This window comes from Somniosus microcephalus, chromosome 15, assembly GCF_052327205.1.
Source record: "Somniosus microcephalus isolate GS21.2 chromosome 15, FLI_Smic_1.0, whole genome shotgun sequence".
Taxonomy (NCBI): Eukaryota; Metazoa; Chordata; class Chondrichthyes; order Squaliformes; family Somniosidae; genus Somniosus; species Somniosus microcephalus.
In genome coordinates this window covers 110,841,018-110,858,767 of record NC_141001.1, presented here as the reverse complement: position 1 = coordinate 110,858,767, position 17,750 = coordinate 110,841,018, and the positions used below count along the sequence as shown (strand labels likewise).

The window sequence follows — 17,750 nt, the reverse complement described above, 5'->3', positions numbered from 1 at the left end:
TATTGGCATGAAAGTTTACAGGGAACCATATTGCCAAAGCTTACATAACAAAAAGTACAGTTTTCCAACATTCTGTAGGTGTCAAACAATTTTGACCTTCGTTGCGTACATACGATATTAGTTTAAACAATATTAATTTAAAGTCGTTGAACATCGTTGGGTACATTCAGTATTAATTTTAAACAGTCCTCAGGTTGTGACATGTTGTTACATATTTGGCACCAAGGTATGGTCTGTCTCCTTCTCCCAGGACTAATCTTAATTTTGACAGGTTATCCAATTCTTTGAAATCTGGGGTTGTTTGGCTGAGCTTGTCAAATAATATGTTTCTTGTTGTGTTGAATTTTTCGCATTTTAGGAGGAAATGCATCTCTGTCTCAACCTCGCCGGCCAGACATTGATCACATATTCTATTCTCTCTAGGCTGCCAGGATTTCTTGTATCTTCCTTTTTCAATTGCCAGTTGGTGGTCGCTTAGTCTGTACCTGGTGAGGGTCTGTCTCTGTTTTGTGTCTCTGATGGTCGAGAGATAGTCTGCCAGTTTATATTCTCTTTTTAGGGCCCGGTAACATTCTAATCTGCTTTGGCTTTTGGTTACATTGTTCCAATGTTCCAGGTAGGTTTCTTTGCATTGTTTAATGATTTGGTTCACTCGGATTGGTGTTTGGACGGCAGTGTTGGTCTGGGACTGGTCAGGGTCCGGCTGAGTAGGAGTACTTAGTTTCAGTAGCAGCTGACTCAGGGGACTCTTTTCTGGGTTTAGCTCTTGGGTCTGGAAGGCTTTAAAATGAAGGGTGTCTGGGGAGCTAGATTTGAGGTGATTTAGGAAGTTTAGTGCTCATTTGTGGATGTTTATTATCAGTGGGTATCTGCCTAGTTCGGCTCTGCATGCATTTGTTGGTGTTTTCCTTTGGGTGCGAAGAATGCTTCGGCAAAATTCTGCATGTAGGGCTTCTATTGTGTGTTTTTCCCATTTAGTGTAGCTATGGTGATTGAGTGGGCCCCATACTTCACTACCGTACAGCGCAATGGGCACGATTATGCTGTCAAATATTTTGAGCCAGATTTTGATTGGGATTTGGATGTTGTAGAATTTTCTTTTTATTGCATATAGGGCTCTTCGGGCTTTTTCTTTTAGTGCATTCACTGCTATGCTGAAGCTCCCTGATGCTGTAATGGTTAGACCAAGGTAAGTGTAGCTCATAGTGTGTCCTATGATGGTATCACTGAGAGTAAACTGGTATTTGTTTTCCTGACACCTGGGCCTTTTTTGAAAAATCATGATGTTGGTTTTCTTTAGATTTACTGTTAGGGCCCAATTTTGGTAGTATTTGTCGAGTAGGTCTAGTTGTTGCTGTAATCCCTGTTCTGTGGGAGACAGCAGAACCAGGTCATCCGCATAGATCAGGGATTTCACTTCTCCATCTCTCTCTCTCTCTCTCTCACTCCCTCTCTCTCCCACTCTCTCTCTCTTTCTCTCACTCCCACTCTCTCTCTCTCTCTCTCACTCTCTCTCTCTCTCTCTCTCACTCCCTCTCTCTCTCTCTCTCTCTCACTCCCACTCTCTCTCTCTCTCTCTCACTCCCTCTCACTCTTTCTCTCTCTCACTCCCTCCCTCTCTCTCTCTCTCTCTCTCACTCCCACTCTCTCTCACTCCCTCTCTCTCTCTCTCTCTCTCTCTGTTCTTTCCCCCGCTCCCCAATCATTACCTTTCTCCAGGGCCTCGATCTGCTCCTGGGTGAAGGATGTTCTGTTTCTCTGCAGTTTCCTCTTGAGCTGAAGTCTCATCTGCGCCTCGTCTGAATCGTCGCTGTTTGAGTTGATGGAGTTAGTATTTTCGCCGCCTCCTTCCTGTTGCTGACAGCCATCTGGAGCAAGAAGGGAGGAAGCAACCACAAATTAAAGCCACTCGGCTTTCTTAACGGGCTACAGCGCGTGGTCAGTGGGAATATGTGTCTTAGTAACGGAGCACAATCAACAGCTTCCTTCGCGACTGTGCCCGAATAAAAGCATTTCTCAAATGACATTTGCATCTCAAGCTATAACTGTGCAGTCTGTTCAAAATACAACCGTGATTTAATAATGCAACCCCTTCCCCTATTGTTCTTTTAATCTACATTTAAAGGTATAAAAGCTCAACGTGTTTGAATATCTTGAAATCATTCAATCCCCCCCCCCATTAATTTATTTTAATTGTACCTCATTATATTCACCCCAACCCCCAACGACCGGCCATTCTCTCTACCAGCATAGACTGGTTGGGCCGAATGCCCTTGTCTCTGTGCTATTGTATTCTATGCAATTCTCAATTAACCAAAAAAACGAATCGCTGATTGGATTTGCCCTTTATGAAAGTGACCTGAAATTGAAAGATACGAAGGGGATACTGAAACTTCAAGCATTCATATAGAATGGGCCATGCTTCTTGGGGCTTCAGTGCCTTTGTACCAGGATGGACCTGGATGGGAGCCGGCAGTATTCTCCTGGGCCAATATGCCATCTGATTACTACAGCCAGGTGTGAAACCACTTGGAGCAGGTAGGCTCACTGTAGTGCAACGCCAGCTCAGTGCAAAGTCACGTTTTAAAAATAGCCAGGCTATTTTGGACCTTCTAACAACTTACTAAATTTAGCACAGAATGTTCTTTGGTGTTAGGCGAAAGCTAATCTGCATAGCATTAAATGTCAGTGCAGAAGTCATTTGTTGCTACGCTCAACAGTCTAACTCCGATCTAACCATTGCACTATTCAGATTCTCTGCAAGCAACGACTTGAAACGTGCATCTATAGTACGAGGGTGACCCTAGAATTTCCTCTTCACTCCTATTTATTCCTAGTAATTGGTCTGTGTTTCCTATTGCAGTTATTCTAATGAAATCCTTCCCTGCCAAGTTACTTACTAACTTTATAGACTGTACATTCCAGAAGCTCAAACTCCAGACTTTCTCCATTCGTTGCTTTAACGAGAACGTTACATGAAAGCTCATAATCTTGGCCTCTTGTTGCTGAGCATGGGTGCAATTATATCATCAGTAATAACAGCCTATAATTTTCTTATATTTAGAAGAAACCACTATTCACTACTTGTGATACATAAGTACTTTAAAAAAAAAGGAACAGAATTTGTGACGAGTGCTGTAATAAATCCAGAGCTGATGCCTTAACACTCTGGTTAACCGAGGCAGAGTCGATTATCCAGATTCATATTTGCCTCGAATAGGGCAGAGCTATATTGAATGGCTGAACAACTAAAACAAGAGTAACTGTCAGCACATACTCCATATTAGTAAACTCCTGCAACAATGCAGGCACAATCCTGCAAACATCTGTCAATATTACTACTCAGTGACATTTTTGCAAGGTTTATGAGATAACAATTTTCATATGATTCATGGTTGATCGAATCCTTTTAAAGCGCGATTCGGGTCGAAACCCAATGAGAATTTTTGTGTCCATCGAAATCAATGCTTTACCATATCACCCCCCCCCCCCGATTTCTTTATCCAGATAATTGCTAATTAATAAGAATGATCTGGTTCTGTTCTACTTGTATTTTAAAAGTGGCCTATTAGGAATTTACAGAAATCTGGCAAAGCTACACTCTGAAGATTAAGGAATTTCCCTTAAACTGGAGATTTTTTTGTCTATGTTTCTGACCACCATATGGGCGTTTTTTTTATGTCTATTGCCGTGGCCGCCAACACTTGAATAGCCTTTCAGGCGCACAATGCCAGCAGAAGACGGAAACTATTAAAGTCCCGGGCCAGAAGGTTGGCAAATTTTCGTGGGCAGAATTTTGAGAATACAATCGCTGGTTATCGCGGGAAGGCAACAAAAGGATTCTCTTCAGGCGGGCAGTGCTCCACATTGTCGCACAAGGATCACAGTCAACAGACTTTTCACTGAAGTATGTTAACCTTTGTGCGACGCTATCATTAATCACTGTCCTGTGAGTTGGACTGTCCAACGCCATTTAGGCTTATACATTCTATAGGAGGAGAATGGGCAGGAGCAGTGTGAATGGGGCTCTATGCACTGACCTGTGTACTCAACGGGAAAAAGAAAAATCTCACTTAGCTAAGATTAGAACATTCAAATCTTCACACGGATTGGTGTTGCAATGGTTCCCCTTTAAAACATGATTTTGCCATGTGTTGAGCTCGCTTGCTGTAGACTGCAAACTACCCGGCTGGAGTCAGCACATTCCATTACACTCTTGTCCACAGCGAACCTATGTCACTGCATGGCTTTTTGAAGACTCAAGCTAATATTTGCGTCGATGCAGTTATCTCCATTCATTGTTTCTACCTTTAACATGGTCGGCCTCCAAAGTGTACAATTTTGGAGGGCGAATTTGCAACCCGTACGTTTTTTTCTTTTCCTGCACTTGATCGAAAGCCCGAATTAAATGATAACATCTTGAGCTATTTGCTTTTCTTTTCTATTCAGCCGACTGCCAGAAGTGGAGCACAATTCTGTCCTTCAACGAATTCCTAACCACTTTCCCCAAATGCCCGATTGTCTATTCGAGGAGTATTCGCTGTCCCCAATCATTCTCGTACATGTCGTGGCTACATTCCCGAGCGCTTCTTTCCTGACCTGTTTCGAACCGCATACGCAAGCTCTCAGTTCTCTCTGTAAACGAACAGTGCACGGTACCCAATCGTAAATTAAGGTGAATAAATCATCAAACCCTGCTGTTAAACTTCAAATGAAAAAAAGTGATGCGGAGCGCTCCCAACCGTTAGTCCAAATTGAATACAATATTGACTCTTGCATCTTGCGTTTTAAAACTACGTTTAACAAGAGACGACATGAAGTAAATGTACAGTTCTGTTCTGAAACATCCCACGTTCAACCTTCTACTATATTTGAATACAGGTGAACGGAGACCTAACAATGTTGTCAACTGCCTCAACCCTATTATTCCTGGTTGTCTTTGATATAAAGGGGGTACAGGAATTAAAAACACACACACACACACCAAACGACAGACAATTCAGTTATCTTTCTTTTATGCCTCTTTTAGGGGGAGGGCGTTTTGAAATCTCCTAAAGAACCAATTGAATACCCCGGTCCCTGGTGCTGTTACTCCTGAGAGTTAATCCGTAAAAAGAAGGATAAATGTGTGTCCTATTATCCCACAGCCAGACCCACTGACGCTGGCGTTAGGATTTGTTGTCTACAATAAGGCGCTGGGAAATAAAATAATTCCTTAGTTTCTTAGTGTCTTAATCATTCACGCGGAAAACAAGCAAGGAGATAGCAAACCAATTGCGGCACTTTTCAGCGCTCCGGCTCAGATGAGAAACACTCTGCCCTTCACTATAAACCTTGTGAAAGGGAAAGTGTCTAAATCCTATAGAAGGCTTTAGCCCTATAGGGAAAAAAAGATAAGAAAAAAACCTGTCACAGCGATCCTTAAACCCTAATTCGCTGGAGAATGTCCCACTCCCCTGATTGAAGGGTAGGGTTGATAGAGATGTCTCTCTTAGACTATTGTCACATTATTTTTTTTCCACTGCTGGTTGACATGAATCAGCTTGAAACCATATTCCCCCCGATGAGACCTAACCCTGACTTGTGCTTCGAGTAATGGACTTTTAAAAATCTGCTCAAACATCCCGGGCACGAGGTGGGGGCAGCATTAAGAAGCAGTGTGGACATTCGAAAAGGGGTCCCGCTTATTATTTGGGACACACATCTGCGCAACTTCGCTTTATCGGTCAAAGATACAAAGACTTAGAGACCAGTTAGATAGAGAGGAGCAGTCGTTCGAACTTGGATTTTAAACCAATCACTGCCTCCTCATATTATTCCGTGTGTTTTAAACGAGATATTAAATGAGACTTTCTCCTATTTCCAATAATCTCGCTTGCATGAATTTTTTTTAATGCTAATTGAAATAAAACGTTAACAGAGAAAGCCCCAGAACTCAGTTTGGCTTCCTTTAATAGTTTATTTGCGTTTTATTCACCTCAACCTGTGGCGAAAAATGTCATTTTAATACGGTGTATTTTTTACTGTCTGATTCTTAACGTGTTGCACATTGCTCATTGACACGGCGTCTGGCATTCAGAGGTAACACACTCGATTTCTAACCAAGTGCTGTACAAATTCAGATCACTTCGAAATGCAGCCAGAGTCAGCTGGCCAGAGTATAAAATATTCAATAAACATAAAACGAAACGAAATGACTTCGTATTTTTTTATTGGCTAAAATGTTTACATTTTTGTATATTTTGTTTATTTCAGTGCAATTTTAGACGCAGGTAAGAGGAGATTCAAACTTTCCTTGTGATCTTTCCAGGACTATGTAACAGAGGCAATTGTGATTACACGATTGCTATCGGTGTTACAATCTGTCCATGAAGAAGGAAAGTTAATGGCCGGAATTGATAATGAGATTAAGGTTGAGATTTTTTTTTAAGCTGTTTGACTTTAAATCTGCTATAACTCCGCCTAAATTATAAATTGTTTCGATTTAGAAATGACTTCAGAAACAGATGATATAAAGGCATTGCTGCTGAAAACTGTTCAGATACAACACGGCTATCAATTGGTAAAACAACCCCACTGTTTCACGTGAAAGAAATGATTACATTTCATGATCAGGTGAAGGTAAATTGAATACAGTCAAAGAACGACTTGCATTTCTATAGCGCCGTTCACGTCCTCGGGACGTCCCAGAGCCCTTTCACAGCCAATGAAGCACTTTTTGAAGTGCAGTCACTCTTATAATGTTAGACACGTGGCAGCCAATTCGCGCACAGCAAGCTCCCACAAACAGCAGTGTGATGATGGCCAGATAATGTTTTAGTGCTGTTGATAGCAGCGTAATATTGCGCACATTCTATTGTTCAAAATAGAGTTAGCAAGAAGCACGATTGAAAAGGCAACATTTACAGGGCTGTGGAGAAAGGGTGGGTGAGTGGGACCAATTGGAGAGCACAGGCTCCGGCACGATGGGCCGAATGACCTCTGTTTGATCCTACAATGCCGTGTCTGTAAACATTTGTTGCTCTGAAGACATTTGTTGTGTGTGTTCCCAAGCAGTGTACAGTATTTTTTAAGGCCCGCATTGACAGTTGCTCATTAAGGTCTGGCGGAGACTGTGTGTATTTATTAAACAACGATCAAGGGTCCGAATGTAGAGCACTCAAAGCTCGACATGATTCCGCCCGCGGCGTGCACGGTCCTAACCACTCAAAGCAACTGTCAAGTAAATCCCACCTCCACCGACATCATTACCATGTAATTGCCGTAAACAAGTTTGGATTTCCCTCGCTATCCCTAGGGATTCCAATCAACACAATTCACCTAAAATATCTAGACAGCCTCAACAGTCACTTCGGGTTTCTAGCCCAAACGAACCAGGCCCAAGCCCTGCTCTTAAAAACAGCATAGAATGAAATGAAATATTGAAATGATTTTTCTCCGTTATTTAAATCTTGACCTATAGCAGAAATAAAATTTGGCTCGTCTTTTTACATTAAAGCAATTGCAATAACAAAGTATATTTTTTCTTTTAAAAAAGTTATAATCACCTTATCCAACAATATATTCAAATTACACCAGCCCAGTGACCTCTTGTATTCGCACATATAATTCACAGCGGGCTGTACAGTAAGTACAATAAAATCGAAATTTAAAAAAAAACACACGATTTTGAAATAATAACATTGGATGCAAATGTCAGCTATTTAGTTAATATTGGTGTCTCCCTACACTTCATATATAGATCTATTCAAGGCACCAGAAGGAAACGACTGTACTTTCACACTCAATGACTCGGCTACCCAGCCTCTCAGCAATGGTTGCATTCTCAGGTTTATTTGTCCTCTTACTCTGATGAGTGGCGAGTTAAAGTTGTTTAGAAGTTTGGACTCTGGACTGTTGAAGCGCCCTTGTGTTGCAATACACTCGTTGTTCGTTGTGTCGATGGCTTCATTAAGAGTGCTATAACAAGCTGGGGATATTTTACAGAAAGCAATGCGCTGCTGTGTATCTTTCTAGTGCCCTTCTTATATTGTTTGCTTCTCAGAAAGCTGACATGTCTAATTGGCAAGTGGTGCGATATGGTGTCCAGGGGTCTCATGTGTAACATTTCTACAGCTGTCTCCTAGAACTAGACGCTTATTCATGTTGCTTAATGAGAAACAAAACGCTCTCTAATGAGCAATTACATAGCGACAGAATTGTTCCCATAACAAATTCTTGCGTGTGGCAGAAACATCCTTTGTACAATATATTCCGCACACTGTTGCTGATTCTGCGAACAAAAAGCAGGTTGTAGACGGGACACCTCCTCCCCAGGCTGATGACTGTCACGCACAGGCTCACTAATGACACACAGGATACAGAAAATGATTCACTCGCCATTCTCTCCCCCACCCCCCCCACCCCAGCCAGTAACATCACATCCAATTACACTGCAAACTATCTCGCTGCTATCGCGATAATAAACAGGGGCTAAACCTTAAACATGAACAACGTCAGCTCGTCAGTTGACATCAAGGCGAAGAAGGTTATCTATAATAATGTAAGGTCTTAGAACCACTTCCACCTGTGTTCTTGTAAGGTTACTCAAATATTGGAATATGGTTTACTTCAAAGAATAGAATTATATCAAGCACTGTAGGTTTTTAAAAAAAAACTAGATATGTATTTCAATTTATTCTCCAGAATGACTGGCCCGGGGGTTGTTTGTGTTCTGAGTTGTGTGGTTCCTGTGCTGTCAACAGAGTGGTTGTGTAGTTAACAGAAATGGTCACTTAATTTGCACTAGGCATCCTTTCGCTTGCTCTTGCTAACTATATTTTCAGCCTCCCCTAACCTTCAGGCAAAGTGATCAAGGGGAAAAAAAACATTTACCAATGATCAGAATGTATTTTTCAAGAATTAATACTTTCTACATACCTCTCTGGGGCTTTGCAACTGACTGTTTCATTGCGCCGTTTAACCCGTTTACATTCACTGTTCTCCCGAGGGGTCGATAAAGGCCGCACTATTTACAACAATGATGCGATTTTCCGACTTACGATCAGCGCTGTTGCACAGTTTAAGCTTGTTTTTAATTGCAGGTGATGTTTAGCCATTGAAATATAAAAGGGTGAAACTTAAGATGCTAAACTAGACCCTTTATATTAGCATTCAACGTAATTATTAAGTTTCATTCTGAATTTGTAGGTGTGTATAATGAGTAATATCGTTATTTTTAAAAATTAGGACAGTGGAAGCAATGCTTTGGCCAATTGAATGGAAATAACACTGGCGCCATACCCGCTCTGATTGTAGAGTATCGGAGCAATGTAACAATCCCGCGCATGAATTTATCTAGTTGTTGTCTGAACTTGGAGATGGGAGGATACAACAGGGCCGCATGAGCGGGATGATTTGAGCAATTCACCTGAACGGAACAAGCTGTTAATCTGCTAAGCACCTGGGGACGGGTTCCCTCCGTTAAAGGCGCAATTTAAATGCAAGTTGTTGTTGGCCGGTATAGCGCCGATAAAGTCCCCGCCGCTTATAGCGGGCACGCTTGTGATTACGTGATTTGCCCGCTATACGGGTTGGACGGTTTCAGTGTTCAAAAAAAGGTCTGACTCGAATTAAACCTTGAAATGGAGCAAAAAAATTCTTTCAAGGGTCGCCGTGCACAGCGCCATTGTTACTTCGCATAGAAAATGCATCCTTTGGTTTCATATGTATTGCCTATTTGCCCTGACTTTCTCTTCTCACAATGATTGCAGCGTTTTTACCGTTTTTTTTAGGTATTAGTCTGAATGTAATTGTCGAATGCAATAAATTGACCTCTTGAACGAAAAAAAAGAACAGAGGCAGTGGCAGTAGAGGAATCTGAACTCCACTGAATCTTGGCACTGAGAACAGATGACAAACAAATGCCAAAGATAAACATGCTCTACCATACAAAGCTGGTTGGATCAGGCACACCTGAACTGCTTGATTGGATCTTTATCCTGTCATTTACTTAGAAGTTCATCTTAACGAGTTGTGTGGATTACTTGACTGAACACCTGCCCGGAATAGCCGCACATCCGAGCATCACTATATCTGCCCATCTATCTACACATCCAGGAACGCTCTACATTGGGTTATCCGCCAGCCAGTTAAAGTGCATGTGTCGCCCCGCAGCATCCCTTACCTTGGTTTGGCTGCCCTGGGACCGAACTGCCCGGATACCAGCCAGGCCGGGTACCCCATGCACCTGTCTGCCCGTTCAGCATCCTCAGCTTATCATACATCCCATCCGCTCCCATTTGTTGCTTTTCGCTAGCCAGGTTGCGAAGGACTCGGTTAATCGATGACACCTGAAAGCAAATCAGACACTTCTTAAATAACAATGAATGAAAATGCTGGAAACACTCAGCAGGTCCGGCAACATCCGTGGAGAGAGAAACAGGATTAACGTTTCGGGTCTGTGACTCTTAAATATCTTGCCCCTTAAAGTGATCAGTTTGAATGTTGAAATGCACAAATGCGCGCGCGATTAATCCTCTACTAAACTAATGTTAAACAGACAAGAATTATGGTTATCTAATCTATACTAATTGATCCATGAAATGCATTTCATATGAGGCACTAGGGTAGTTCAGTCTCGACTGAATGCTCATAGGTGAAGTATATAGGTGAAGGTTTGACAATATATGCGTTCATATCAATAAGCAGCGCAAAATGAAATCAATCACAAAATCGGGTTTAATTAATACATATGAACTAACACAAAGTTGTGACTGGGTCTACACCAAGTGATTGCGCGCGTTGCACTGTTAAATAGTGAACAGCCAGCTTTTCACACTCCTCCAATAATCACTACCAAATCCAGGAGTAATCTTTCAAATCATCACTGCAACCAGGATTACAACATCATTATATTATCGCTGGATTTAAACAAATTCGCTTCATATCACTGCATATTTATCCATCGAAGAAAGATGGCAATATTTATTTAAACTCCATCTTAAATGGCCATAATCTATGAGTTAAAATTCGCCAGCAATGTTAATTTCATGAAAAATCGACGTCTGCGGGAGAACGGTTTTTTTTTTAATTCCCCACCCCCCCCCCCCTTCGCTGCTTGTTAATGAAATCACACATATAGTTTAAAAAAATGTATGAGCAAATAGGTCATCCTTTATGTGTGCAGTCGTTAGCGGTAATAAATAAAGCCTTCCCTCCGTTAAAAGTGAATTAAATGTTTTACTCACACTTGGTATATTGTCGTTCGTGCAGACCCCCTCAGAAAGCAATCTGTCTCGAATTTCCCAGGCAAAGATTGACGGGCATTCGCGTTTATACTGAGCGATCTTGGACACAACTTCGGGAGTTGCTACCCTTGGCTTGCTCCCTCCGATTGCCCTGGGTCTGATGGATCCAGTTTCATAATACCTGCCCAGGATTTTACTGACACAACCGTTGGAGACCTATATGCATATATATAAAAAAAGGAAAGCACATACATCAAAAAAAAGTTTTACAAATAAAATGGCTCTTTTTGTTTGATAATATATATTTATACAGGTATATAAATATAGTTAAACAATGGTGAGCTTACTTTTCGATTATCCACTACTTGGACTTTTGCATCAGCATGGGTCTACAATACAAAAATATACCTTAAATGGCAATGGGAAACGGACCAATATTGCATCGATTTCAAGAGAATTTCAGGCGCGTGCCAAAGTTATTTTTAAAAAAAAGTTTCAAACTTAATTTTTTTTTGCATCAACATTGGGTCTACAATACAAAAATAAACCCTTAAATGGCAGGGGGAAATCTTACCATTTCTCAATCATTTCAAGATAATTTCTTGCTTTTTTCTTGCCAATTGTGAAAGAAATTACTTTGAAGGTACGAATGCAATTTTTAGGAAGCATTTTTGGATTGTAGAAAACCCCTTCTAGAAAATGTTTCAATAAGCTGATTGCATATGCAATAGTAACACTGTGACATCTTGCATGCGTTTTAGTTCGATTTTGCAATGATCTGAATATATACTTATTAACGACACACAGATATAATTTTACCTGGAGGATCCTTGAAATATCGCAGGGTCGAGCTCCACTGTGAGCAAGCTCCACTATTTTTTGTCTGGTCGAGTCAGGCAATGGTCGACCATTAACAAACACACCGCCGAGCTGGTTCACTCCACTGTGACCTAGGGGTAGAGCAACAGCGAACATATTCAACGGCCGAGGCGAAGAGGTACATTCAGCGAAGTCCGCTGCTCACAGCGCCCGTCCTTAATCCCGCCGGAGATCCCAATTGCAAAAAAAAAACTGACCTATAAACGCGCTCTCTTGCTCTAAACACGAAAACTGCCAATCAAAAACAGAATACCTTACGAGCAACGAAAGCGTCGGTGTGCTTACAAATCCTCTAACCAAAAGAAAAGCAACAGACCACTCAACCTGGACACTGCATTAAACCAGAGAAAGCCAACACAAGCAAGATTTTCACTAAATTGAACGAGAGAGCGCCTAATCGAGCAACTATCAATTCCTCTTAAACTGACAATGCAAACTCAACTGGATCCAAGATTACCGATGACACGTTATCTTCCCGAAATTACAACAGATGCCCCAATGCACCAAAACAAGCCATTTTCTTTGCGTTCTTAAAAAAAAAACACACCCAGAGAAGGGACAGTAATTGTAAGCGTATGGAGACTCCTAACCTGAAACTCAGGCTGGTAACCGTGTCCCTGGAGGAAGCTCCCGGCTTATGGAGAGAACCTGTTCTCCTCTCCCGAGGAGCGCCTGCTAAATTGGCTCCACAAAGCCCAACCACTTAGCCATAAATAAGCTCCGAATATAGCAGGGGAGGCAATCTGATGAGGCTTGCTGACATTTGTCTCGAAAATCAAACTAGCTGCACGTCAACTTTGAGCTTAATTTCTAGAAATAAGCGGAAGTCTCCCTGGATAGTGCACGGAAGGATAATTGAAAAGATCAGTCCCAAACACTTGTGGCAGGCATGTCACTTTATGACACTGTTCCACTTTGAAAATCGCATCGTCACGACAAATGGTAGCATGGTAAAACGTCCCTTTCTGTCCGCATTTGTATATCATTCATAGGGTCTTGCACTATCCTCATTACCCTTAAAGGAAGCCTTCATTTTAATGTTGCCTGGGGGGCTAGGCGCGGTCACGACACCGGGGACGCGCGCCCTACTTAATTCAACACTGTTTAAAGATGCAAAAACGCTAGCCATTTAAATTTAATAAAATAATCACATGCATTGAACTTTTTTTTTTACAAAGCACATACAGTACATATTTATAGCCTTTTTAAGCTTTAAAATGTCTTCGTTGATTAGAACCAGGAGTCCATAATTACACTTTAACTCCCTTAATCCTGCCCTGGACATTAATTTAAAAAAATCAAACTAATGATAAATAATGCAGGTTTTTTTGGGGAAAGCCAAAAGTACAATTTTCACATAAATTTGAAATACAAGTGTTGTAACTATGATATCGTTTTTAAAAAAAAACGATCCATTAAATTCACATACCACACAGCCATCAGTTCTGAAACGAGCTGGGCATTCTCAAACAACAGCAAAAGGTGCGATTCTTTTAAACGAAACAGTCAGCCTCAGCTACCTGGAGAACTGACGTGTGGGAGTATCGAGTTCCCCATCAAAAGGCTCTGTGTACATTAAGCAGTGTACCTTACACTGACTCACACATGCCCAGGCCTTGACTGCACCCCATCCCGCCCCCTCCCCCACCCCCACCCCAATACTTCCACATGCAAGTTTTAATTTTTAAAAGAGATCGTACAAACAGAACTTTAAAAAAAAGTACATCTTAATCACTGTATTAATCTCTGTGCTGGGGCGTGCGGGAATCGCCCAGTGGCAATGATTATGCGCCATGTATTCTATTGCGAGTCATCTAATACGAAAACATATGGTGGCAATTTGGATGCTATGCAGCATATACACCCAGGAGTTATTAGCACAAAGCCCGCAGTGCCCGCCGCGACCTTTAAACAAACTAAAGGCTTCAGCCGAATGATATCTCCTCAGCAATTCGCACACCAGCTTACTCGATCATACACACACACACACACATCCCATTTCAATTAATCCCATTATATTGAACTTTTAGTTACATCTTCCGTTCTCAGTGGATATTCTGATGGTACTTTGGAGCGGTTTTAATTTGCTTTCGCAACTAATGTATTTTCCAAAAACAAAAATAATAGATTATTTTTGGGGGGATGGGGGGGAGGGGGCGGGGTGTGAAATTTGGAGCAAATGCCTGAGATTAAATATTATCAATATCCGGATAGAAAGCAGCCGTGATTGGAAATGGACAAAGAACTCGCGCGCTAGCAAAGCTGCAGATTCAGTTCTGTGGTGAGGTTCGAGAGGCAGAAAAGCAAAGCGTTCTTAGGGTCCACAGGTAACGGAAGGGAATCGCGCGTATTCTTTTTTTTTCTCTGTTCAAGTGGTCAGTAAATTCAGGGAGTCGTTTCTGTTTGGCCTTTAGCACGACATCTACTGACAACAAATAACTGGTAGCCCCCTTCAAACACGGCCCCTGTCTGACAGTCACAACGGTTATATGCCAGCAATCTTACAACACTGAAGCGAGAAACTGCCGGCGAAAGTCTGGCTGGGTAGCTAATTTAAACGTGTGTTTTTTTTTTACAATTATTATTAATTATGGAACCTGCATATTTGGACTTAACACTTGAAGTACGGGGGGTGGTGGGGGGGGAGCGACCTGTTCTTTACGCACATTAATGTTTGGCAATTCTCGGTGACTGATATAAGCACATGGAGCATCACTTACTGTTCTGCATGTTGAATTGTTACACCAGTGTCCCACGTGGCTTGCTTATCGTATTCTAATAGTAATAAAAGTATGCGTTAATCAGGGTCAAGTCACAGACAACAAGGTTTTTGGAAACACCTATCATCGCTGAGAAAGCTGACTCTGAAATGCTCTATAAAGAGCACAATTACAAAAAAATAATTGCTAAAAACTAAACAAGTATCTTTCGCAGAAGCCGCGAGCGGCCACACTATATATTATATTTATATATGTGTGTGTGTGTGTTTAATACAAAGCAATCGCTTGCTGGCATTGAGGTTTGTTTGGAATTTTCAATTTTTAAATGCTGCCCGAATGATTGAAAGCAATAATATTTCAAAACTTGCCTGAAAGCTGTGTTGGCAGTCTGTGACCACAGACATCTGTTTGTCACTAGTTAAAGTGTTCCCTCTATTGGAAAAAAAAGCAAAAAAAAAAGTTTATTATGGTAACCTGGTGGGTGCTTTTTAAAAAAAAAAATTATATTATTGGTGCAGTTCCCTGAATTTCCCTATTTAGCCAGAATATGCATCCGATCACTCCGCAACAATTTGACTGTTTAAAGGCATTTGGCCTTGGAACTGGGTCGCGTAAAGGTTGGACAAACATAGCAATGGGGACCGCTCCTTTTATGACCATGTACCTCTCTTGTGCAAAGTTCCCCCACCACCCCCCGCCCCCACCCCCAACTCCCACCACCTATCAGATACTTTGAAGAGGGAGGTAAGAATTTCCGCCCGAATTCTATCTTACATCGCCCACAGTGAAAACACCCAATTTTATTCAACTCAGGAACTTTGACCGAGGCCCGTCCGAAAGTGCTTTGCCTCCTCACACGGGTTTCTTGTTGTGTGTGAGAGAGTGGCCCCGGTCTTATTGCTTCAGTTTCTTAATGGTGAAGCTGACCAGTGCAGTCGCGCTGTCTCATAGCGTCAGGGGCATGCGTGGAAAGTGGTCTCGTGTTTTAATACCTTGGAAATATATTTAAACTCAGTTATTTCGTGTCTGGTTTCGGGGGGGACGCGCCTTATTGTAAACCTCTGTGGTGTTTCGCCGATGCAAATACCGTATATTATTCTGCACTGTTTATTTTGGATAGCCCAGGAGTTCTGTGCTTTCTTTTGGGCTCAACAGACTAGGCTTCCACCAAAAAAAAACTTCTTAATGTACTGTACTCTATAAGATACTTCTGAACTTAGTTACTCTTGATTAACTTTCTTCCCTGGTCTTTAGATCTTCTTTTATGCTTAGGTATTCTGACACACGCTGTCTACCTCGCCTCAGTGCTTAAAAAGTAGTAACGGGAGGGGGTCAGAACTGATCGACAAAGACTACAGAAAGTGAACAATGCTTTCTATTCTGCTTACAGCCCAAACTCAGAGAGCAAGCCCCCCCCCTCTCTCTCCCTCCCTCCCTCCCTCCCTCCTAGGCTCCCCAGCCAGCCACACAGCGTCCAGTTAAACGCAGTGCACTCTTCAACTCACACTCACTCAAGATAGAAGGACAAACTTTCTTCAACATCGAACAGTGACTGTGTAGAATTATTTTTTTGTGGGGAGGGGGGGGGGTTGCTTTATTTCCCCCCTCCCTCTCACTCCACCCATCACTCCCCCCCCCCCCACCACCTCCCGAAATAAAACAAGTAATTTCTGTTATGAGTATCTGGAGGTAATTGTGTTGCTGGTATGGGTTGTTAAGGGTTGTAAAAAGACACAACAGCTCCGTGGGGCGCTCAATTGCGAGAAGACAATCACAATAAAGGATCTATTCAAGGGGTTTGGTAAAAGAGGGGTACAATAACGAAATAGACCAGCTTTCATTTTCTCTTTCTCGAAATACTTTATTCTTTTTGCTTTTGCCACCATAAGTATAACGCATATTGTGCCCCCCACCCCACTATTACATCTTGAGCTAAATTCTCCAACGCTCGCCTTTCCTCTCTCCCCTCTTCTTTCTATTCATTACACACCAGCGGAAAATAATTTATAGACTAGCTTTGTCATCTATTCCTGCACACACACACACACCAAAAAAAATAAACTTCAAACAAACACTTTCTCTCAGCATGCAGACTTCCCTGCGTAAATATTGACAGCAAGGAAGGGTGGCTACCTGATTACTCCAGAACTCAGGCGAGCAGGAGATACCCGGGCGCTTAACTTCTCCAACTGCAGCCAGTCCCGGAGACTCCGAGAAAGATCATTTGTGTTTTCTCACTTTAAGCAAGGGCCGTTACATTTGCAACAATTTTCTTCAATAATAACAACAAAAAAATAAAGATTTCTTTTTTGACTGTGATTGGATTTTTTCCCCTCTGCGGTATCGGAAATGTTTTCCTAATTACTCGGTTTGCAAAAAAAAAAGCGATTTGTCACTTTGTGAAAAGTTCGCACGCCTTTTTATTGCCTTATCAAAATGTCTTTTTAAATTAATAATATTCATAATAAAAAGAAATCAGCAGCTGATAGCGTCCTGACATATTCCAGTGCTAGTATTTTAAGCCCACTGTTTACTATGGTCTGTTCGGTGCAGTGATGAAAACAAGTGCTGAACAAGCAGTTCTCAAAGGCCCAGCTGAGAGTTGTATCTGTATCTCCCTTTCTGTATATATATAGATATATATAATATAATATATATATATTAATATGTAAGTCTAACCGCGGGCGTCAAATACACCGATTGTGATCGTTCTTATTTTGTATCTTACTGTCGATTTCGAGCCAAACTCTCACCCTTTTCCATGGGCCTTGCCTTCCTTCAACGCTGGCTGAGGATATATGTTATCAAGTATTGAATTACATCTCAAAAGCACACCCGCAAATGACACAATAAACCCGCCGTTTCCTATGTCCTTTTCTAACTTTCATTTTTCTCTTTATCCTCCACATTTCTACATTAAAAA

The 17,750-nt window shown here is 41.7% G+C and overlaps 1 protein-coding gene across 10 annotated transcripts in view; it reads right to left on the bottom strand.

Annotated features, from left to right (window-relative positions):
• LOC147107155 (paired box protein Pax-6) overlaps positions 1 to 17,750 on the bottom strand; it is a 32,122-nt gene that overhangs the window by 5,136 nt on the left and 9,236 nt on the right. For 5 of the 10 annotated variants that reach the window (XM_086008273.1, XM_086008272.1, XM_086008274.1 and 2 more), the window contains 7 exons: positions 15,196 to 15,259; positions 14,828 to 14,882; positions 12,048 to 12,178; positions 11,576 to 11,617; positions 11,229 to 11,444; positions 10,166 to 10,331; positions 1,710 to 1,868 (listed from right to left, as the gene is read on the bottom strand). In XM_086008273.1, the coding sequence (XP_085864399.1) occupies positions 1,710 to 1,868; positions 10,166 to 10,331; positions 11,229 to 11,444; positions 11,576 to 11,617; positions 12,048 to 12,178; positions 14,828 to 14,837 (724 nt within the window). In that variant the 5' untranslated portion in view covers positions 14,838 to 14,882; positions 15,196 to 15,259. Of the gene's footprint in view, positions 1 to 1,709; positions 1,869 to 7,847; positions 8,175 to 10,165; positions 10,332 to 11,228; positions 11,445 to 11,575; positions 11,618 to 12,047; positions 12,179 to 12,697; positions 13,441 to 13,536; positions 13,680 to 14,827; positions 14,883 to 15,195; positions 15,260 to 17,580; positions 17,616 to 17,750 lie in introns of those variants that run through there. The other 5 variants (XM_086008277.1, XM_086008278.1, XM_086008280.1 and 2 more) reach the window with 5 other exon arrangements.